The 24,171-nt window shown below is 41.4% G+C and overlaps 2 protein-coding genes across 2 annotated transcripts; one reads left to right on the top strand and one right to left on the bottom strand.

Moving 5' to 3' along the window:
* The first annotated feature begins 2,459 nt into the window (after positions 1-2,459).
* On the top strand, positions 2,460-10,937 carry FGB (fibrinogen beta chain). The gene is made up of 9 exons (XM_083457420.1): positions 2,460-2,654; positions 2,880-2,900; positions 4,307-4,513; positions 5,254-5,437; positions 6,625-6,852; positions 7,586-7,699; positions 8,679-8,801; positions 9,637-9,922; positions 10,541-10,937. Exons 1-9 carry the CDS (start codon positions 2,550-2,552, stop codon positions 10,767-10,769), a joined length of 1,497 nt encoding a protein of 498 aa, XP_083313546.1. The 5' UTR covers positions 2,460-2,549; the 3' UTR covers positions 10,770-10,937.
* A 3,814-nt stretch (positions 10,938-14,751) lies between these two features.
* FGA (fibrinogen alpha chain) lies at positions 14,752-22,187 on the bottom strand. The gene is made up of 6 exons (XM_083457301.1): positions 22,033-22,187; positions 20,263-20,391; positions 19,383-19,566; positions 17,512-17,657; positions 15,999-17,007; positions 14,752-15,602 (listed from the first exon to the last, which is right to left on the bottom strand). The coding sequence occupies exons 1-6, from the start codon at positions 22,081-22,083 to the stop codon at positions 14,899-14,901; spliced, it is 2,223 nt and encodes a 740-aa protein (XP_083313427.1). The 5' UTR covers positions 22,084-22,187; the 3' UTR covers positions 14,752-14,898.
* Positions 22,188-24,171: the final 1,984 nt, after the last annotated feature.

Genomic DNA, 24,171 nt, shown 5'->3' on the forward strand with positions numbered 1-24,171 from the left:
CTCTGTTCTCCACTATCCAAATATATAGGTAAATAAGAGGAAAGCCTAGGAAAAGGAGAAATGTCAGCCAACATTTTCTTGTTTTAAGAAAAACTCGTTACCTCCACCTCTTGAGTTAGAAGAATCTGCTACACATTCTCTCTCAGTAGAATGAATTACTGTACCTTCCAATAATTGCTAAGATGGTCGTTTTCCTGCCTCATCAAAAAAAGAAAAAGCAACATACTTCATAACAGTTCAAGGAAATGAAAATACTGTGTCACCTATTTGCCATATTTGAACAACAAGGACATGCAAAGAGAGGTTCTCGGTGTTGCCCTAAAATTGTGTAATTTCCATCCCATAGATATTCAAGGCTTGAACATAATCATTTTCAAGAAGTGCTGGGAGACATTTTTATTTGGTCTGGCTTTTAATGGCTATAGCCAGAGTTAATGGTGGTGGTTTTTATTTGCCTTAGTGGGAGCGGGGTTAGGTGGATTTGTGGGACATTTGTATTCACTACTCCATTTCCACATACTCCTAGGCTGAGACAAGCCAATAAATAATAGATAAATTTGTTCAGGAATGGGTGTCCCAAAGTCTGAGCTTCAACAACTCTGGTCCTGGGAGTAAGTCCTATTGAACTCTCAGTGAGACTTCCAAGTATAGCACAATTTTGTATGGCTATACATTTGCTAAATAGTGTTAAATATCTCCAGATAGTCAAGTTTTCAGCTATATACACACTTCTGCTTATCCTGTGTGCTCCAACTGCTGTTCTGGGAAGCGGTAATTACACAACATTATGGCATAAGAAGAGCCTGCTGGATCAGGCCAATGACCCATCTAGTCCAGCATTCTGTTCTCACACGGGTCAACTAGATACCTTTGGGAAGCTTGCAAACAGGATTTGAGCTTAAGAGCCCTCTTCTGAAGTTCCCAGCAGCTGTTATTCTATCAACTGGTATTCTAGCAACTACAGTTGTACCTTGGATCCCGAACGCCTTGTGAGTCAAACATTTTGGCTCCCGAACGCCACAATCCCGGAAGTGAGTGTTCCGGTTTGTTCTTTGGAACCCGAATGTCCGACACAGCTTCCTGTTGGCTGTAGGGGCTTCCAGCAGCCAATCAGAAGCTGCGCCTTTATTTCTGAATGCTTTGGAAGCTGAACGGACTTCCAGAATGGATTCCGTTTGACTTCCAAGGTATGACTATACTCATGGATATTTCTGAGGGCTTAGAGTTACCGCTGGCAGTTCTTTCACTAATAGTAGTCAATATTAGGCCCCAAAGTATGTCCACTGGTAGGACAGAGACCATCTCTGTATGTTTGTTGGGCCCCAGGATCAGACTTCCTGAAGCTGGCATAACTTACATAGAAGCTACCACATGCAGAGTCAGACCGTCAGTCCATCTGGCTCATCTGCACTGCCTGCCAATGGCTCTCCCAAGTTTTAAGGCAGGGCTATTTCCCACACTTTCCTGGAGATACTAGGATCTTCACCATGCAAGGCCAATGCTATACCATTGAGCTGTGGCCATTCTCCAAGTAGAGCCATGTCAGGAAAAAAGGAGATAAGTCACACATGTATCTCCTGTGCTGGCTGGATTGCAGCAGGAGATCTGATACCCCTCAATCTCGCTTAGATAGGAACTGTTAGAAGCGAGATGATATATGCTTATAAAACTTTGTTTGGCATGGAGAGAGCTTGAGGTAGTATGCAACTAATAAGCTTAAATAAAAATCGTCATCTGGTTAACCCGGTTGATGATGTACCACATCAAAGATTTGCACAAGCTCTTCTCATTGTGTAAGCATTCAAAGCTGCTAATCTGTTGCACAGTGAGACTTAAGGTTGAAGAATAAATTGCACTTTTTAAAATGGAGATGACGTGGCTTAGGATGGGCAGCATGCAATGCCATTTGAAGACCAGGTTAGCATTTACAAAGTATGAAAAATATCCAAAACCACAGAAAGGGTATGTAAAATTACAGTAACAGACTTGAAAACTACATGTGAGTAAAGGAAAGACCAACTCCATAGGAATTCATAGGGCATAAAAAGGGACCCCTGACCATTAGGTCATAGTCACATCAAATAACTCTCCCTATTGATTTCAATGGGACTTAAAGGATGACATTTAACTTTCTTTAGATCTGAGACAATGTAGTTATACATAGCTTTGGGTCAGGGTTGCTGAGACCTGAAGAGCGAAAAGGAGACGAAGGAACAAGACTATCAAGACCCTGATTACAGTTGCAAACACTGCTAGTCTGTTTTCTTTACCCAATTTCTTACGACTACAACCTTTTTAATTTCCGCAAATGAACAGGGCTATATTTAAATGACACCTATTTGTCCTCCCTTGAAGATGGTACATAGAAAAGATGTTGCTCAACTGGAGACTTTGTCCAGGCACAAACTCTGAACATTTAGGTTAAATATTAACAGTGTGTGGGATGGCAGAGCTATCATTAACCAGCTAAGATACTTCAGGTTGATTCATTTATATATGATCACTGACTTGCTTTCTCTGATTTTACAGAGGGGAGGAAAGCTGCTAAGATGCTCATGCAATCCAAAATCATGAAACTACTGTTGCTGTTTCTCCTTTCTGTTGTTGTCGTTGTTAAATCCCAGGCTGCTGTTGACTATGATGATGAAGAGGAGGTTAGAATATAAAGGTTTTTTTAATAATAATAATAATAATAATAATGTGTTCGCATTTTTGGTTTAGATTTCAGAAAATAGAGGCAAAACCTAATACCGTTTTATTTGCATTAAGGAAATAATAATTTGCAAATTAAACATGTAGGAAAGAAGGGTTGAATTCTTGAGTTATGTGTAATTAATGCTAATCCTTTTCCCTTCTTTCTTCCCTTTTCCTTTATATAGGCAACCACAACCGCAGCTCCGGTAAGACCAAGTTTTCTTCTTAATTAAAGAAAAACAAACCACATAATGGTTACAATTATGGATTCCGTTCCAGAAACTTACGTATTTGCTTATAATTTGCTGTCAAATAATTGTGTGTGTGAAAAAAATGCACTTACCTCCAATTTAAGAATTTATTTAATATTGCCATTCCAGAGACATTTATCATTCATTTCTTGAAATAAAGCTGGCGGGTGGGGTGAGGAAAGCCTGCTGGTCCTCATGGGATTATTCAGGTATAGTTTGACTGTTTCCACATAAGATACTGAAAAGGACATGGTACCATCAGTGGGAAGAAAAATTCTCTAACATGAGAATTCAATAGCACATGAACTTTGTCTTTGGGAACACTGTCACCTTTTGTGAATTCAGTTAATCTTTTGAATGAAGTTCAGTGGGTAATTATTTGTATTGTAATATATTATCTCATTTTATCTTAAAATTGATTTTTGCCTTCCATTGCTTTTGGATTCATTTTTTCTCAGGTTTTGTTCATTTCATTGGGATTTTAGGTTAGGAATATCTAAGGGATATTAGCCCTATTCCTTATGCATCTTTATGTATTTGTAAGCACAAAAACTCATAATTGTTAGGACCAAACTGCACCTTTCAATGCAGTTTTTTCCAATTAAAAAATATGCTGGGAAGGGTGCATGTCCAAGCAAAGAATAAATAGGCAGGCATTTCTCTATCTGCTGTTATTCTCCAGATGACATGCTAAGTGATTTCCCCATCCCTTAATGGGTTTCAAAAGAATGTCAAATATATTGAAGAATTTACTTGCCTCCAACCACAGATTTCTGCATACAGTTTTATTCTGAGCTTCCTTGATGACCCCTGTGCCCAGTCCAATCCAAAATACTAGAGCAGGCCTGGTTTGTTCATAATACCAACCCATGCTTTATTAAACCATGACTTAGTATTACACATAAACCCTGCCCAGTGCTTAACTGTGCTTTATTAACTGCCAACAAACCACAATCTGAAGCCATGGTTTGTTGTTGGCTTACAAACCTTAGTTTGTTTTAACTATGGCTTGGCGTTACATGTGAACCTATCAGCTTTATTTATTCAATTTCCATCCTGCCATTCCTGCCAAAGGAGCCCAGATGGAACATGACGAAGCAGCAAAACAGTACAGGTTAAAGAAAAGTAAGTAAAATAGATGAAAACATTTTAAACCATTAAGAACATATGGAAAAACTTTAAAAATATGCAGCCCCAGCCCCTCCCCAAACTACACAGGAGAGAGCAACTGGAAAATGAGCAAAACTTTGGAGGAATAAATACTTTGGTAGATGCACAACGTATTCTTTTTATAATGTAAATTGTTTGCAGATTATAACAGTAACAGGATTATTTATCCTCCCACTGCCGTCGCTGAACAGGATGACGGCGATGGAGTAGATGCACGAGGTCACAGGCCACTGAACAAAAAACGGGAGCCATATCCAACTCTGCGTCCAGCTCCTCTTCCTCCCAGTAGTGGCTTTCGCTATCGGGCTCGTCCAACTAAACCACCTGTGGCTGGCCGAAAGAGAGAGCAGGTTGTATTCCCTGACCGTGGAGGCTGCAAACATATGTCGGAAGAGCTGGTAGGTTTATGTGCATTACTAGTGTGGTGGGACGGTAATTCTTAAGAGCAAGTAGCAGGTTTCATCCTGTTTGATAAGGCTACCTCTTGGAAGCACTTCGGTGGGAAAGTATATGTGCTATTAGTCCATTTCTTGTTGGCTTGCTTTGGGCTGTAATCCTGATATTTCAAAAATTACAAACATGCACTGCTGGGGAGCTTGCTCCAGAGCTACTTTGCCGGGTCTATAGTGAAACATCTGTGTGGCCGTCAGGTATTTATATGGCAGCTGCTTTTAAACAATAGCTATTTTAATGGTTTAAGAACTCATCTTGTTTACACATCATAACACAGACATTCTGTTCTTTATCTCTCCCAATTACCAGCCATCTGTTATGACAAAACCAGCTACAAATGTGTGGCTGGCCAATTAATTGATTTGTTAGCACCTACTTTGTATGCCCGATCCGTATATGCCTGAAATTCTGTGGAGGTAACCTTCTTGTGATTCAATTCCATATCACTCATGGTCATGTATGAATTAAGCAATCAGATAGACAGGGCCAATTATGTCTCTCTCTCTTTTTTACCCATTCAGAACTCCATTCACACCCACACCCAAGCACTATGGGATGGCATCGCTACTTGCATAATTTTTTTAAAAAGCATGCACATTGAATTTAAAAAATGTACTTAATGTCATTTTAGTTCTAACCTACTGCATTCAGTCGCATTGTGTTTGTGTGTGCGCGCTTTTTAAAGGGAGTCTTATGCCCAACTGGATGTGAGCTGCGGACTGCGCTGCTGAAACAGGAAAGGACGGTGAAGCCAACTGTGCAGGATCTAACAGACAAAGTGCAGAAGCTAGAGCAGTCCACTTCAACTATATATTCTTATACCCATCTGCTGGATGAGAGGCTAGCAAAGAAACAGAAACAAGTACTAGGTAAACCCTGCTATTGTTATTTATCACTTGCTGCAAATCAATACATAGGCAAAACTGCCTTGCTCTGGGTATCCTGAAAGGCTTCTCAAGAAAGATGAATGATAATAATGACCACCAGAGGGCACATTCGTGACCACACTCCCTGCACAAACATGTGGTGGGACAGCAGAATGCTTAAAAAAATTTTTTTAGTTCTTACCTTTATGTATTAGTTATATTTTTGTAATTGGGTATCTCAAAGTGACTTACACAACAAAAATAGAAAAAAGGAGAGACTTTAAAATCATACATAAAAATAGCATTAAATGAAAACTTAAACACTGCTGTCTATTTTGAATAGATTTATATTGGGATTGGAATGTAAGAACCATGTGTGAAAATGACACATTTAGCAGTATGGCAGTTTGATCATATCAGCCAGCCATCAATCTCTAATCAGGGTAATAATTCCTGACTCTCGTGCTGGACCAGATAGGCAGATGTCATCTACAAACATCTGAAGTGCTTGTCCAGGAGATAAAGCAGAAGTCAAATCTTGATCATGGCTTATAACATATTAGTATTTATTTTTTCTATTGTACCCTCCATATATATGCGGCTAAGTCCTACTCCTCCTGCCAACCTAGCAGTTCGAGAGCACGTCAAAGTGCAAGTAGATAAATAGGTACCACTCCGGCAGGAAGGTAAACTGCGTTTCCGTGCGCTGCTCTGGTTCGCCAGAAGCGGCTTAGTCATGCTGGTCACATGACCCGGAAGCTGTACGCCGGCTCCCTCGGCCAATAAAGCGAGATGAGCGCCGCAACCCCAGGGTCGGTCACGACTGGACCTAACGGTCAGGGGTCCCTTTACCTTTAAGTACTACTGAGGGTAGATCCGCTGAAATTAATGAACCTAAATTGGTCGTGTCCATTAATTTCAGTGGGTCTACTCTGGATAAGTGTTATTAACACTGATGCTGTTTTACAAAGAATGAGAGGTCAGTTCTCTGCCTCAAGGCGCTTCCAATCTAAAGAAATGCACAAAGGATGCAGTAGAGGAATGCGAGGGCAGTGGGAGTCAGTGTCGGATTACTAGTCTATTGGGTGAAAAAAGTCTACTGTGTACTATGTACTGACACAATAAATGCTCTTTTATTCTGTTAGCAGTTTTTTTAAAAAAAGTATAAATGAATTTGTTTTTTTCCCCAGATAACCAGAATGTAATTTCTCAATACAACAAGGAGGTTGAAGAGCACTACACTTTCATCAAAGATAACCTAGACAACAACATCCCAACTAACCTGCGACTTCTTCGTTCAGTTGTGGATAGTTTGCAAAAGAAAATACAAGAGCTGCAAAAAACTGTCATTTCTCAGTTGCAAGAATGTCGCACTCCCTGTACTGTTTCATGCAACATACCTGTGGTGTCGGGCAAAGGTAATCTCTCTCTTCCCTGACTTGTTTTGCTCCATAGTTTGACAGGTGCACAGGCAGCCTTGAGGGTGCCACTGGCGCATTCACAGAGACCCTTACACCGCACTGTCATCTCCAATGAGGCATCTCTTGTGACCACCAAATAATGAGCAGGGCAATCTGACCCCCAGCTATAGCTTCTGCGTCCATTGTGGCTGGTGATGGTCTGGCTACAGCAGCCCTGTAACTTCATCCCAAGGTCTATAACAGTGACAGGGAATATGTGGTCTTCCAGTTGTTGTTGGATTCTCAGATCCCATCATCCCTGACCAGCATGGCCAACTTGCCTGCTGCTCTCCTCTCCTTCCTTTCTTCCCAATTGGTCGATGGCCCTCGTGGTAATTGGTTCACTGACATGCCGGCTTAAGCTAATGAAAATCTCTTATTACCTCATTCTACTGAGGGAACCTTGTATTTTAATAAAATGGGTGGAGGAAAGACTTTTCACATCAGTAGGATCCCCAAAAGTATTGGGTGTGGACCCTAAACACAAAGACCCTATGAAAACTCCATGTTTGAGGGATGTGAGTGGGACAGTACAGGTACTCGATTTAATTCATCCTTTAGAAAGCAAGTGGGAGGTGGTAAACAGTTTTACGCCAGTGTGTAATTGGTTCTGCTAATACTAGGCTATTGAGGGGAGGAAAAGATTTTTGTAGCTTGCTCAGCAATATATATCATGGCTTTCTGATTGCAGAGTGCGAAGACATAATTCGGAAAGGAGGTGAAACATCTGAGATGTATCTCGTCCAACCGGATCCTTTTTTCAAACCATACAGAGTTTATTGTGACATGAAAACGGACAATGGAGGTGAGTTGGGCCAGTGCCCCACAGGAGCTCCTTGGTGATTTCCAGGACCCCTTGCCCTTCCCCATCTGTGCTGCTACTTCCTGTTCATCTGCCCCTTCCAGGATGCAAACAGAGATAAGAGCAAGGTGAGGGAGCTGTAGCCTCCACTTGCCTTCTAGGCAGTGGTGTGGGTTGGTCCCAGAGGGAGAGAACAAGTCCAAGTGACAGTGGCAAGGAGAGAGGGAAGGCTATTCAGGGAGAAGACTCATTGAAGCTGCCCATTTGAAGCTGCTACTATGTTGAGTAAAGAGAACCAAAGAGTGGCAAAGAAATTTGCACCAACTGTATTACACCTGCAGCTTTTGCGTTAACAAGAAAACAGTTACAGCCTGTCAACTTAACTTTGAAATTAAGTATTTGGTAGTTAAGTATGATGCACATTCTCTCAAACTACAGCTGGAATTCAATTCTGAGAAGATTCCCTAACCTACCCCCAGTAGCCTATGTGTTATGGATACGATCACATCAAAGTTTAGCACTTTGAAATCTCATGTGCCACCCTTGATGTGAACAAATATTTTTAGAGTATAGTTGCATATTTTGGTATTAAATATCCTGCCCATCTCGAGATGGGCAAGGTAAAAAATCTCAGGTTATAATCCAGAGAGTGGGCATCTGACCCCATGAGAAATCAATTGCTAAAATCTCATTATTTCTAAGAGGTATTGTTCTGTTACACAAGCAATGATCCACTGACAAGTTCTGCTATTGAAATGATATGAGAATGTCCAAATAGACAGTGCATGTCCTTTAGATAGAGGTGCAGCTATTTATTTTACTGAAGTCTTCTATATACCAGTACATTCAGACACACTGAGACACAAATTACTGAGGCCATTTTGATGATACACTAAAATGACCTGTGCCAGCATTTTTCTTCTTCTTCTTTCCTTTGTTTGGTTAATGACTGGTGATTTTTGCACCCTTTTACCTTTTCCAGGCTGGCTTCTTATTCAAAACCGCCAAGATGGCAGTGTTAACTTTGGAAGAACATGGGATTCCTATAAAAAGGGGTTTGGAAATGTTGCATCCAGTGGTGGAAAGAACTATTGTGACACCCCTGGTAAGAATCTTGACTCTGAGCAGCTTCTTATTAATGGAACTATTATCAGCTGCTTTTGCTGGTGAAGAATGTGAGAGGACATATTGCAACTTGGGAGTTGCATGACTTCTTAGTGGTAGAGCATCTGCTGTGTACGTGGAAGGCTTCAAGTTCATTCTCCAGCTTCTCTGGGTAGGGTTGGGGGAGTCCCCTGCCAAAAACCCTGGACAGAGGCTGCCAATCAGTGTAGACAGCACTGAGCAAAGTGGGTCAATAGTCCCACTCGGTATAATGTATCTTCCTATGTACTTGCAGCTACATGGCTGTGTTAATGAATCATCATTACAACATTTCTCAAAGTTGAGTCTCCAGCTGTTATTGGACTATAGCTCCCATCATCCCTAGCTAGCAGGACCAGTGGTCAGGGATGATGGGAGTTGTAGTCCAACAACAACTGGAGACCCAGGTTTGATAAACACTGCCACCTTAATGCCTGCCACTTTTGACTACCTTTGCTTCCTTTTTGTATCGATGCATGAAGTTTGTACAGCAAAACAGTGTCAAGAAGTGTTTTCTGTAGCTGTCTTAACAGTCTCTGAACTTTCCTCTTACATAAATCAATAAAAGACTGTTGGTTGCATTGGAGTGATTAGAAGAGCAGGGATAAGCAAGATTTCTCTGTTTCTGTTGTTAAAAAAAATGACATATGGTTTTAACTCATTGTCCAGCTAGGTGTTCTCATAATTCTTGGAACTGCCTTGTTTGGTTCAGGTTTTACAGATTTAGGACAAAGAATAGATTCCTTAAAACCCCTTCTGAAGATCTCTTTAGCCAATGTGTTTTCATTATCCCACAGGTGAATATTGGCTCGGAAATGACAAAATCAGCCAGCTTACCAAAATGGGACCCACTGAACTTCTAATCGAACTGGAAGACTGGAATGGTGATAAGGTTAAAGCACACTATGGAGGATTCAGCATTCAGGGGGAAGCAAACAAGTATCAGCTCTCAGTTAGTAACTACAGGGGCACAGCTGGAAACGCCTTGTTAGAAGGAGCCTCGCAGCTGTATGGCGAAAACCGAACCATGACAATCCACAATAGCATGTTCTTCAGCACTTTCGACAGAGACAATGATGGCTGGTATGTGTATGCGTTTGCACTTGGTTTGCTACTGTACTCTGGCACACACATTTGGGACACATTTGGGTATGACTAAAGATGAATTGCTTCCTTTGCAACTCTTGATGTTGCACGACTGCATCCTGTTGGGCTGACATAGTTTATTACCATTGCAATAAATGAACACCAATGGCTGATGGGCACACAGATACATCTGTCAGGCTTTGGGAGGGGCGTATTTCTAATTCAGGGGGAGCTACTTTTGGTTAGACATGTATAGGATCATGCTGTCAGGCTGGAACAGATTATAAAAAGTATCCTAGTGTTAAGAGTTATAAGCTATATAATTTATATAAGTCATCATTCGGAGAACCATAGGATGATCTCCTGGGTGATTAATAGAGATTACTTTGTCCAAGGAAGATACAGCTATTACTGGGTTCACAATTACATTTATTATGGTTGTAATTATCATTACTATTACTATTAATTTAAATCTATTACCCACCCTTCACCAGGGCAAATTCAGAATTGAAAACAGTTAATAACATAAATTAATATATGTTGGATTTGCAGATTATGCATTTACTTTTTTATTGGTGCATGTAAAATATACCTTTTGTATATTTCACCCCGCAGGCCAAATCCAGACCCAAAGAAACAGTGTTCCAAAGAAGACGGTGGTGGTTGGTGGTACAATCGTTGCCATTCCGCCAATCCAAATGGCAGATACTACTGGGGTGGGCATTATACCTCAGAAATGGCAAAACACGGAACAGATGATGGCATGGTATGGATGAATTGGAAAGGGTCCTGGCATTCACTGAAGAAAGCCAGCATGAAGATTAGACCAATCATCCAAGAATAATGATGGTTATTTAAATAAACAGTGGCAATTTTTGTGTGCTCATATCTGTTTCATGATATATTTGAGCCTAACTTTGCATTAAAACATTAACCGGCAAACACACGCACTCTGCCATGTTTATGTTGGTTAAATGCGCTGTGAATAAAAGCAGAAGTGTTATACAGGCAATTCGCATCTTACACTTATTTTACTTACGTGATCACAGCTTTGTGCAGATGGGGATGGGAGGGAAATAAATAAAGGGAGAGGGGAAGAAAACCCACTCTTCATTTATTTCCCTTCCCCGAAGGTGAGCAAGGTTCCAAGCTTTGGGAATTTGCAGGAGAGCTCGGGGACACTGCCAGAACCTTTGCACAACCTTCCCAAAGCCAAGTAAGAAACCCTCCACCTTGCAGGGGTGGTAATTCCAGGGGTTCCTGGCTTGGATTAACCTCATTGAAATAGTTTGCAAACATCATGTGATACATTTGTGACAGATAGGCAACACAAAAACCTTTTAAATACCTCATACTTCCTCTACAGTATTGACATTTTCTGCTCCAATAACTTCATTTCTTTCTTACAGGAGTTCTTACACATACCCTTGACCTTAAGGTCCCAGGGCAAGTTGCAAGACCGTCACACGGTTTAAAATAAGATAAAAGAATTTACATGAAAATCTAATACAATGTTAAGTATTATATAATTTAAATCACACCTCACAGCTGTCAAAGGCCAGGGTAATGAGCTGCGAAAAAAGCTGTACTGTAAAGAAGCCAGCTGCATCTTTGTGTGGAGGGAATTCCACAACTTCTCCATTCAAAAGTAGATTCAAAGTAGATTCAAAGTGACGAAATGAGTTCTTGTCTCAAATTCTGTGGGAAAAGCTTCACAACATAAGAGGTCCTGCTGGATTTGTCCAGTGTTCCATTGAGTCCAGCATTCTTTTCCCAGAAGTCAGCCAGAGGCTTCTGGGAAGCAAACTGAGCTGCTGAGTTAATTAAATAAATAAATGGGTACTTAACTCACCTTGATGCTTCTTCAGCTGGGTCTCCCTGCTTGCAGACGTCTGATAGGCACCTGATGGCCACTCTGATAACAGGATACGGGGCTAGATGGGCCACTGGCCTGATCCAGCAGAGATCCTATTATGTTTGGCGACAGAGGTATACTGTCTCTGAACACGGGTGTGTAAACTGCCCTGTGGTCTCTTGATGACAGGCAGTATATAAATTTAATAAATGATAGTAATAAAAATAATTCCAATAAGTGATTTTTCTTTACTTTTATTATTTTGTCTTCAAGCTACTTTTTACCCAACTTCCTTTTAATCACCTGAGACCAGAACCACCCTTGCACAGTTTGCACTAAAAACGTCTAATGCACATCAGGACATTTTGAATGTGACCTCGCTGAAGTGTATTGTCACCAAACAGTTAACATTTGTCCGGTTAGACATTTCCCTGCAGAAGTCTGCCTTTCCTGACAAAACAGGGCTGTGACTATAATTATGCTACGCAGCTAACAAGAAACAATTGATACTGGGCTATCAATGCTTTCTCTGGTTGACTACAAAACAAGAGTCCTTTTAGTTCACAGTCCCCTGTTCAGTATGTCCTTACCCTCTAGCTATGTGGGGCCCTCCAAATAGCTAATGGTCAGGGATGTTGGGAATTGTAGTCAAACAACACCTGAAGGGCACCACATTGGCTACCCCAGGCTAAGAACTTGCAGATGTGTTTTTATCCTTGTCACCGGTAGTTGTACTAAGAGAGAGGTCACCAGCTTTTTTGGTCCAGCGGCACATTTTGAATATTGAGCAAGTGCTATGGATGTTAATCACAAAATAACTGCCATGGGGTGTGGCATAACACAAAATGGCTGCCATGGAAGGTGCATGGCGGAATACAAAATGGCTGCCATCAGAGGATGGCATAACACAAAATTAGAGAGAGAGAGTGGGCATTGCTGTTCCTATGAGACTGAAAATGGGCTGGTCTGCGTACCCTTCAAGCCCTCTGATTACTCTCTCAAAGTTGTTAGCATGGTGTAGTGGTTAAGAGCAGTAGACTCGTAATCTGGTGAACCAGGTTCACGTCCCCACTCCTCCACATGCAGCTGCTGGGTGACCTTGGGCTAGTCACACTTCTCTGAAGTCTCTCAGCCCCACTCACCTCACAGAGTGTTTGTTGTGGGGGAGGAAGGGAAAGGAGAATGTTAGCCGCTTTGAGACTCCTTCGGGTAGTGATAAAGCGGGATATCAAATCCAAACTCTTCTTCTTCCCACTACGCCACCCTGGAAACCTCATGCTTAGCCTGAGAAGTCAGTCACATCCTCCTGATGCCAACTATGGGGATCACACAATATTGATTCTACATATATACCCAGATGCTGTTGCCATTTAACAACACCAAGGATCATTCCCTAGTACCAGAAAAAATATGCAAGGTGACCACACCACACTTCCTCGCTTACACACGCAGTACGCACAAGCACTCGCCACACACAGACCAGTCACCCACTTCACATAAGCATCTTTCCTCGCTCTCTCTGCTCAAGTGCACCTCTCTCACAGAGATCATACGCTCACAGAGACCTCCCCATTCTCTCTCTCACACACACACTGCATATTTCCCCTCACATGTTAACTTTCTAAATACAGAGAGTTTCTGATGTCGGGGAGTATTGAGCTGTTTGATTCTCCCACCTTCATTTTTAACTGATAAGAGATCCTGGAGAAGCTTTTTCTATTTAAGTGTATTGGTGGATCAACACAGATGCTCCTATAATTGTCTGGCTAGCAAGCATGGGTTATCACTAATGGGAGCCTTTTTACTAATGCTATTTGCAGTGCATTGGGTGAATTTTTCAGGCCTATTGCCAGGGATGGGAGGGTTATGCATCTCATGCTGCAGTCCCAATAAAAACCAGGGGCCTCCATGGCTGGTGGTAAATAATAAAAACCAGACATGGCTGGTGACTGGGCAATTAAAGTAACATCTATTTTGTCCCTTAAAAGGCTTCTCTTCCAACATTTAGAGACCCGGGATCAACTCCATTTGTTCTACAGCTGCTTTTAATTCTGTTTTGATCGCCTCAGCCTTGCTTTCACCAAACTAATTTATATAGTTCAAAACAAATCCACCTTTGAAAGTTATTCTGTTATTAGTAAATTAACTGACTAGGCAATGCATGGCAAATGGGCTTGTAAACCCTCATCTATTGTTGTTTCAGGCCTGATCACTGCATGGAGAGTGGGGTGGGGGGCAATATTTATGAAGATGGTTAACCCTCCCCTCCTCGGCTGTGGTCTTCATTAAGACCACCACCTCTCCAGCAACTAAGCTTGAAAAAAGCTGTGGGAGAAAAGGGAAATTTACAGATATGCCTCTGCACACACTGGTTTTGTTGATTGTTGTATTGATGAAGACTGCTGCTTGAGGCAAAAGAAAAGATGGTCCCCTCCACCCCATTCCATTTTCAAAAGCCAACCAGACTGGCATCCTTCAACACTGATGATGGGGCAGCATGGGACACCTGAGGGAAGCAGGCTAGCTTAGTGGGGGCAGGGTGCACTCATGAGCATCTGCTGACTGAGACTGCTGCCTCAGTCTCTTGAATAATAGGGTCAGCCCTGATACGTGTGCCTACTTTGTCCTTGCTTGCTTTGACCATGCCCACTTTTGTTTTGGGCCCACCCACCACTGGCATGCGAAGACCTTGGAAAGTTGGCAATGAGGGAATGAAATCCTTAGGCTGAAAAATGGTTCTCCATTTATGACTTAAATACTGTAGATTATTTTTCTTTGCTCAGCCAGTACTGGTTTTTCAAGGGAATGGTTTTGAATTTGATCTCAGTGTGTAATGTGCGTTGTTTAATACTACATTTGTTATGGAACTTTAAAGATACAAATGGCTTAACTGAGGAAGACATCCCCAACAGACATTTTATAATATTTATTTGTGCTGTTGTTTGTAAATAACTTAAACACACCAGAAATGTATTTTTGAGTGAACCCATTTATTTTATAGGCAGTTGCATTCAGTTGTTTTGGATAATAAAAAAAAACGCACACACAATCAGACATACACTACATAATGTTGAGGTATATATAATTTTGGAAGTTATTGTTCTTGCTGCTTTGATATCTAGAGTGTCTCTATAGGCCGAATTTTCAATCTAACAACTTTGAGAGAGTAATCAGAGGGCTTGAAGGGCACCCAGACCACCCCATTTTCAATCTCATAGGGAGCGTTGTTCCTTGGGTCATACTGACCTCCTGAGTAGTAAATTCCATTGAGATTAGCAGCTTGGCAATTATTGTACCACCAGCCACCTCCATATATCTCAGCACAGTTCTCCTCCCATTGGTCGTTGTCTCTATCAAAAGTACTAAATTTCATGTTATTGTGTGTGGTGTATTCAACCCCATCTTCCTCTGAACCCCTGATAAGAGCATCGCCTGCTGTCCCCTCATAATCAGAGACACTGAGCCTATAGCCTTCTTCTTCAGAGCTTATGTGTATGTTATATTCTGCATAACCTTTATTGCCCTCCCAGTCCTCTACTTCGACTCGAAGGACAGTGTCCCTCTGGGTCAGGAGATGGAGATTTTCATTGCCCAACCAGAACTCTCCTTTCCCATCCACGCTGCCAAAACCATTCTTGTAGTCTTCCCAGGTCCGGTTAAAATTCAGCGCCCCATCCAATCTCTGTTGGATCAGAAGCCATCCTCCCAAAGTGGTCTCTTGGTCGCAATAAACTGAAAAAACCTTAGTGGTTCCTGCTGGCTTGATTCTGAAAATGCCACTTTGGGCACCAGAAGTGTGTTTCTGGTGGATATCCTCACAGTCTAAAAAAACAAAGTTGATCTGGTTGACAGAAGTTTTCGGTTAAGCTTTATTACAAGGTCACAGGAATCCAAACAGTAATCATGCTCAAGTCAACTGGCTACACTTAATTTGGGGCTGCAGTGGAACGAATCCTTGTACTCTCCCCCCACCCCAAACTGATTGCTTACATGCACATTTTCATTACCCATGACGTTAGGTACACAACTGCCTTGTTCTCCAATTACTCATGGCGAGAAACCATGTCCCCCACCTTTCCAAAATGGCAACCAACAGACACATTGCTCTTATTATTTAAACAATGGCATGGATTGCACTCGCTTAACCTGTGTGTCAGTTTGGTTGCACACTTCACTGCTGCTCCCTCAATAATTATTTTCCATGCAGTGGGTGGGTACCTGTCCCGGTGTAGCTTTCTCCCTGCTTCACTCCTCCTGCACTCAAGCTGCGTGCATGAAAATCAGGTCTGTCTTCTCCACTCTCGTCATGTTGCAGCTCAACTGATGGGATTTTTATTGACTTGGTTTCGAAAGTGGAGCCCCCTTTGTTGAAGCCGCTAGAACTGCTGCTGCTGCTGCTGCTGCTGCTGGACGCAACCGTCCTGGAATGGGATGTGCTGCCACTTGTATGAGAATGGAAGTCGGGGGAGGGCTGGTCAAAGATGGAGAAGTCGTCGGTTTCTCCCTCCCCAAGGTCGGAGAAAACGTCGTGTCCTTCAAAGGTTGATGTGTGGCTGCCAGTCCCTGTGCTATGGATTCTGCCACCAGAACCTGAGGTGAAAAACTCTTTTGCATTCAGAGGTAGGGTAGAAAAGTCAGAGGAGCCACTTCCACCGGTCCCAGTGGTCACTCTCGTGTGGGTGGTGCCTCCTGCTTCTCTGGTTAAATCTTTAGAATGGAAACAGTCCAAACCATCAGATGTTTTATACTCTTCAACAACCTCTTCTCTGGGACCTTCAGGACCTCTGATCACTTTTCTAGTGATGGTTTTGACGCATGTACGGGAGAGACGAGACTCAGAAGGACCGACTATTTTCAAACTACTGGAGGTATCGCCTCTGCCAGAGGTAGCCCCTCCAAAAGCAGGAGTGACTAACTTGCTAGTATGTGGTTGTCCAGCAGCCTCTGAATCTTCCAATACGACTTCAACCAGTTTGATACGATTAATGATGCCTGCTTCTTGTTCCGACAGAGGAGCAGTTTTAAAATGGCTAGGGACAGTGGAATCCTTCAGGGGTCTCATTTTCAGTACCCTCAAGGGAGCAGCTTCATATGCCGGCTGCAAGTTGATGGAGCTGGCCTGTAAAAGCAGCTTCTGTATCTTGTCATAGCTATCGGTGTCCACATTGTAGTTGACAGCTCGAGAACAGGACCCTCCGCAGGAACGCACCTTAATATCAATGTCCACCTAGGCAGAGATGGAAAGGTGAAAATACAAATGGGAGAAGAAGAGACGTGTGTCAGTCTGGCAAGTGTTTACAGTATTATGGTCAACCAACCTATAAGACAAAATGCAATGTATAAAATACAAAACCACAACCTCAGTATAAATGTGCTTGCTTTGATTCCTAAGTCTGCCGAAGCTGTTGTATCCTTAAGTATTTATTGGGCTATTTTGTTTGTAAAGGAGGAATGCCACTGGGCTATTGCTGATGGCAGTTTCATCACTGCTTGAAGTGACCCCAAAAGGTTTTGTTGTAAAACAAAGAAGCCAAACCCTCATCTATAGCAGTAAGGCATTGCTCAACAGAAAATAGTTAGAATTTGTCCAATTCCACCAGAAGTTGAGAAGAATGCCTCTTGTACTGTACTTTCACAGAAGATGGATGCCCTTGAGAAAGGGCGAGTGGGTAGAATTCAGCCCAGACAAGAATTTATTTTATTTTTTTTGGAAAAAATGGTTGCAGCCTACCTCTAAACGCTTCATCTCTACAACTTGGTTCCGGATGGTGTTCTGCAGCACTTTAATCCGGCTAACTTGGTCAGCAACTCTCTGCTTCAGCGTCACAAGTCTCCTTCTCAGGTCGTCAGATATTTGGCCATAGTTATCATCAAGTTCTGAAGCAAAAGAAGCCGCAATAGCTTAGTCTTTCCCCACAATAGCTATTTCAAGGCACAGGTTGAATTACAATGATAATAACAACACATTATACTGTATAAGGACACTAGGTAGGAGGAAATTAGCAAGTGGCTCCTGTAGGGCCAAACCCTAATGACCCTTGATGATACTGTCTTTTTCTTCAGATCGGGACAGCAGTATCTGAGAGGGAGGGTTGACTTTCCCTCCTCATGCTGCTTTCCCATTGAAAAACACTCCTGAAGACACACCCACCCCAGTCATGATCCCAGCATAGATCAAGGTGCCCTGTGGGTGCCATTTGTAGATAAAAGCACTTGGGTACTGTCAACTTTTTTGCCAGGCTCAAGGACGCATGCATCCATGTATGCCTGAATTATGCATCCCTATTACTTAATCTTCCAACCTTTAGTTCTGCACTGGAACCCACAAAATTCACCTCTTAGAGAGAGGTGCTGAAAAACCTCACTGCATGAGCTGGCAGTCTCTTTTGTAGCCATTTGAATCCTAGCTTTTTTTACTTCCCCCTTTCTGTGTATTCCATTCATGTTAGATTTTAATTTGTTAAAGAAATGTTGGAAGAAAGTAATAATGAATTCTCCTCATATCTAGGCCATAAATATTCAGGAAGAATATCGGGGGCCTAACTTACTGGGAGGGCACATGCTTTACATGCAAAAGGCCCCAGTTCACCCTGACATCTCCAGTTAAGTTCAACCTGTGACATCTCTAGTTAGTTCAGCTTCAACAACACTGAACTAGGTGGACCAATGGTCTGTTGAGGAATGAAGCATTTTTGGTTGTCGTTACACTGTAGATACTAAGACAATAAGTGAATATTCATCCTTGAAGAATGAAGCTTTCACTGTTGAAACAGGGTCTCTGATCTGGGGCAGGATAAATCCTCAGAATTATTTTAGAACATTATTTGAAAGTATATCACATGGTCTGCTTTTGGAAGGGAGATCTGGAGAAAAGCCCACATTTGCCATAATGTTTCAACTTGGAGGATTGGCCATAGGTCCATGTGGTCCTTGACGCCAAAACAGATAGCCATGCCTGGTTAAAAGCAAAGTAATTAATGAAGATGGTGTGATAATTGTAAATTGGGAGGCTGCTGATTAGGCTTTGGCTAAGGGTGCTTCTCTCCCAATTGTCTCAAACAGTTGTTAAAGGCCTTGCTGTAACTGATGTTACACTGGATATGCAGGCTGACACCGTGTGTTCAAGAATCCTGTGCGTTCAGCCTTTCTCATGATATAGACCCACTAGGCACATGCACCTAGAAGTGGGTGCCCTTCTACAGAACTTTGGCTCTGAGTGCAGGGGCCCAGGGGTGCAGCCAGCTGGTGTGATCCTGCTCCCCTCTTTGTATGATTATGCATGGAGGTAGCTTGTGAAAGGAGATTATTTTGACAGTGGAATCATACAAAGCAAGTGTGTTGTGAAAGTTTTTGTTGCTCTTGATGGGTCTTCCTTATGTGTAATTATAACACCTACAATTCTAGTCTGTCATGTATGAGCTAGTTGAGATTCTTGCACTGCAGGGGGCTGGAGTAAGCGACCCTCCAGATCCCTTCTATGATTCTGTGACTGTTACTTGAGTCTACTTGGTCTTATATAATAAGGAAGCAACAAGCAATTGCTTGTATTTGGCGATTGTTAGAGAAGTCAGATGACAATACACTTGTGTGGATGATACTCACGTTGCTCACTGGCCAGATTTCTATCCAGATAGCCATTGATTTCCTGTTTAATAATGTTTGATGTCTTGTAGCTGTTTTGATTATCCGCAAGCAGTTTCTTAATTTTGTTTATCCTGTCAGCAAAATCCTGGTCTGTTTCGTCTATCAGTCCCTGCATCCGGCATCCTGAAGGACATTTAGTGCCCTGAAATGAGGAAATAGCAAATAAAATAAAATTACAGATGAAACATCTGCCATGTCACTTATTTGGTCCTCAAGGTTCATTATTTTATTATTACTGCTAATAGAGATTTAATTATAATCACATGTAATTTAATTATCACATGAGATTTAATTATAATCACATGCCCAGTTTCAACCATGTTTGCTTGACATGCCACATTGCTTATGCAGGAATGCTACCTGGAGAAGCTGGTTTAATTTGACTTCCTAGCAATAATAACATTGTTCTGTATTTATAGCAACTTTGTCACATGTGAATATATTTTTAGGAAACGCAGTGCTGTGTATTTTTTCTAAGATGTGTGTGCCCAAAATCTAGCACACAGGGTGCTCAACAGCTAGACTCTGTACATGTTTGCTCCTGCTGTGATGTCTGACTGAATTCAGCGGGTTATATGTGTAGTCTGAATTGACTTTATTAATAATCAATGAAAGCTTTTTAATTAATAAACAATACATAGTTTTTCATCCTTGATTTTCAGTTAATCTAGAAATTTGAAGAAACCCTTTGTAGCAATTTCTGAATTGCAGGCGTGTTGTGGTATCATTGTATATCTATGTCATTAGGGTCTATTGTGCCATGACTGTGATTTTGTATGGAGACCGTGGTACACAGCAAAAAGTGTGATGAATGTGCTTCAGGCTTGTTCACTCTTACCCATTCGTCATCAGAGCATACTGGCCAATTCTTTTCAGATTTGCAGTCAGACTGGGCTTTATGCTCCACTATTCTTGGGCCACGTACTCCTCCTCCAAGCTCTGTAAAGGAGGCATCACCTTCTGCTGCCTGTCATAGGAGAGGAAAAACATCAAAACAATATTATAACTTATTTAATCTAATTTATTGCTACGTATCTCTTTCTCTTTCCTTCCCCAAGTGGCATACATGGTTATCTGTCTGACATTCTAACCACTATATCACACTGTCTCTTTAATAATGATTTACTGAGTTACTAAAACAACCAAAAATATACCCGATGCCCCTAATAATGAAGTCTAGTAGCTAGAAACTCTTGCACTTGTTTCACTAGCATCACAGCAGAGAAACAATGTCATTTACTTTCAAGCTCCGCCTTTAAAGGTAAATGTTACTATATAGGTGGAGTATAATGCAAGCAAAAGTGCTGTGAGTCATGAGTGAATTTGCTGGAAGTGTGTTTCTGGCACAAAGGACAACTTCATGCAATTGATATGCTGTCAAGTACCAAGCAACTGGAAAGTAATAAGCCAAGTAAATCACCAACCAAATATTAGTAAGAAACTGCTGTTACAATTGAGGTATATGAAAGGTATAGTAACTAAAGAGGAATTTATCACTCATGTAGGCTGCAATCCTCCTCAGTTAAAATCAGTATGCTTTGACACAAAGTTTTGTATGCCTCTTTCATTGATACAGCTGGCTAAAATAGCAAATGGATTGGATCAATCCTAATTTAATAGGCTATATGGGTGTTCCATTGACTTGGCTTCTTAGCTTAGAAGCTAGAGAGAGGCTTATCTGAATCTGTTCCATAGGAAACGTTTGGTTTGGTTAGGCTCATTCATCAAAAGAATCTTTGCTTCAAGCATTTTGTTTCAGCTTTGAGAACTGCCATGCCCTCGTGTGATTCATTCAGTTTTATTGTGACTTAATTGTAGACTCAATCTTAAAAACAGCAACTCAGCAGTATAGATTGTCAGAATGATTTCTGCTTTATACAGTTACAAATTACATGAAATGCTGAAACACTGCTAGATTTCATATGAAGGTAATGCATTTATCCTTGGGTTTGCTTTGGTTTAGGGAGTTATCACATCGTAATTTAATTAATTTTGGGGTCTTTTTTGTAATATAACTGAGAGCTCAGTTAAGTTTTGTTGTTGTATGCAATTACAACTTTCATTGACTAGGTTTCATATGAAGAATTCAAAGATAATGCATATCAAAAAGGCTCGTATTATGAACACATGCCTATAAAGCACTCATTTGCCCCAGTCCAGCAAGGAAGATGCATGCACAGAGATAGGCTAACACATACAGATGACAATGCAGAGACATAGCTGGATGTGCATCCACATCAAAACCCTCATCAGGGTCCCACTGAGATGCAATCTCTGGAGCTGGTTGAGAAAGCATAGTCCCTTATCTGGGGCCACTTTTATATGCAACCAGTTATGCATTACCTTTTTTCTTGTATAGAAACATATAGAAACAAGTACAGATTGTATAGATGGAGATGCAGCCAGATGCCCCAAGAATTGCCCCTCCCGAATTCAAGCATTTGAAAGGAGAAACCCCCAGATTTCACTTCCATTTCACTGTTCATCTGGTAGTAAGAGGTTTATTTGGGCTGAAATATATTACTTCCTAAGCAAGCAGGTGACCAATAGAACAAAAAGCAACATAGCTGGTAAGCTAACAGGAGAATCAGATAAAATGAACTCATACCCAAGTGATGCTGAAGCACAGCAGGGCACAGAAGACTCTCAACTGCAACATCTTCAGAAAGCTGTGGATGTGACAGGAAGGGATGTGTTCCACTTAGGTAGTTTTGGGTTGGATTTAAACCTTGAATTTAAACTATCCATCTCCCCCCACAATTAATGATTAGTTTCCCTTTTGTTTGCAGAGTCACAGTGCAACATCTGAGTTTGCTGACCCAGGGGCCTGTTGCACAAATTCCTTGGTTTGTTTGCTAGAAGTCCGTTTGCACAATTCCAGCAAACACGGAACACAGACGTGGGTGGATAATCCAACCCTATTCCAGGAAAGGAGGACCTAAAGTTTGAAATGAATCATTGATAGATAGAACACATAGGGGAGAACACAGCGCTGACAAATGTCAACAATCTAGAGCTGGCATTTCTAACATTGATGGAGTGTCACTGCTTAGTACATTACAGGAAATACATGGTTACAATGGCCATTTTGTGCTGTACTATTATTGTTTGGATCCAGAAGAAAGAGCCAGCAATGGGGTAAATGAATCATTTCCAACACTAGGAATGAAGACATGGATGGATTTAAATAAAGGGCTACAACTTCCTTTAAACAATTGGCTCCTCCAGATTACCTGTTCATTGAGCATTCATCCTCATTTGCTTGTACAAATCTTACACACACAAAAATAGATTATATCTGGTCTTTACTGAGTGTTTGTTTTGATTTGTTTGTGGGGCAGTTATATGATAAGTATAATTTGTGCTGATTTCATCCTGATTTGCTTGTGAGGCTTTTATATGTCTTCCTTTATTCACCCCACACTTTTCTATGAATTTCCCCATCACTTTCCAAACTGCAAAAAGTCTGATTATTTTTTAAAGTTGCTTTTTTGTATTATGGTGACAGAAACTATAACTTGCTTTAATTGTGCAAAACTAAATTTAGAGAATGCACTTAAATTCCTCCCACAAAACAGTGGCTGATGAAACAGTTAATGGAATAACCTAATCTCCCACTTTCCAAAGAGGATGGGGTGGCGTACTTGCCTCTGAGGCTAGAATGAGGATTCCTCATTCTGCTATCTACCTCCATCAGGTGACCTCACCCTAGGTCAGAGCATTAGCTATCTTTATGGCTGGTGCTGAGGAGGTTGCTGTTTTATCATTAGTCCCAAACCATCAGATTTTAGGATCAGCGAATCTTCAGTTGCCCAAGGTTGGCTCCTCTCCCTGTTTCTTTCAAGTTGGGAAGCTTTGCGGAACTGTCTTGGGTAAACGTCCCTTCACCAGGATGATGCCTCAGAGTGCTCACCACTGGGAACATGCGCTGTCTTTACCTTCATTCCCCCACGCACGTTGTGCCTGCTGCAAGACAGAGCCAGCCTAACTTGTCATTTCTCAGCTTACCTATGACTCCCAAATGTGGATTGCAGGCCTTGCAGTAGATCCCCCCAAGGACAGATCATGTCCCTTCTAAGAGAGGTGTACCCCACCAATTACACAGTAAGAATTTGCATCAAACTGCTGCCCATTAGTTGTGACTAACATTTGCTCCATTATGCCCAATCTGTGTAGGACCGAGGCTGCATGCTTTTGATATGGGACACATTTTGAAAACGCTATCAGTAAATGAATGCTAGGCTCAGTCCAAAGATAAAGCATGATAATGGGAGAGTTGCAGAGTTACAAGACTATGGACAGATGGCTATTTGAAGGAGCCACACATTCAGCTATCATGGTGGTCATAACATCAGTGGGACTTCAGTCTTTCCTGATGATATTTTTGTCAATATGCTTGGTGCAAAAAAGAAAAAAGAAAAGGTTACTATGAATCAGGAAGATTATTTTTCAAGGGCTTTGGTATTTTTTGTACAAGATTCCAATTTCTAACTTTTTATTGATAGAAGTAACACGCTTCTGGAAAGTGGCTTGCTTTAAAAGAGTGGCTATGGTGTGTTTCTTTTATTTAATAAAACAATTTTACCATGCACTGCCAATCATTGCAGTCATTTCCACCTGAAAATTGCTGAGGGCCCTCTTATTGTAGCAATTGTAAATCTGTAGAATTCAAATTGTAATAGAATAAAATACAGAAGCAATAAACATATAATTAAATGTCATAATGAATATTAAGTGTGATGGATAT

This window comes from Podarcis tiliguerta (genome assembly GCF_965153285.1).
Source record: "Podarcis tiliguerta genome assembly, chromosome: 9".
NCBI classification, from domain to species: domain Eukaryota; kingdom Metazoa; phylum Chordata; class Lepidosauria; order Squamata; family Lacertidae; genus Podarcis; species Podarcis tiliguerta.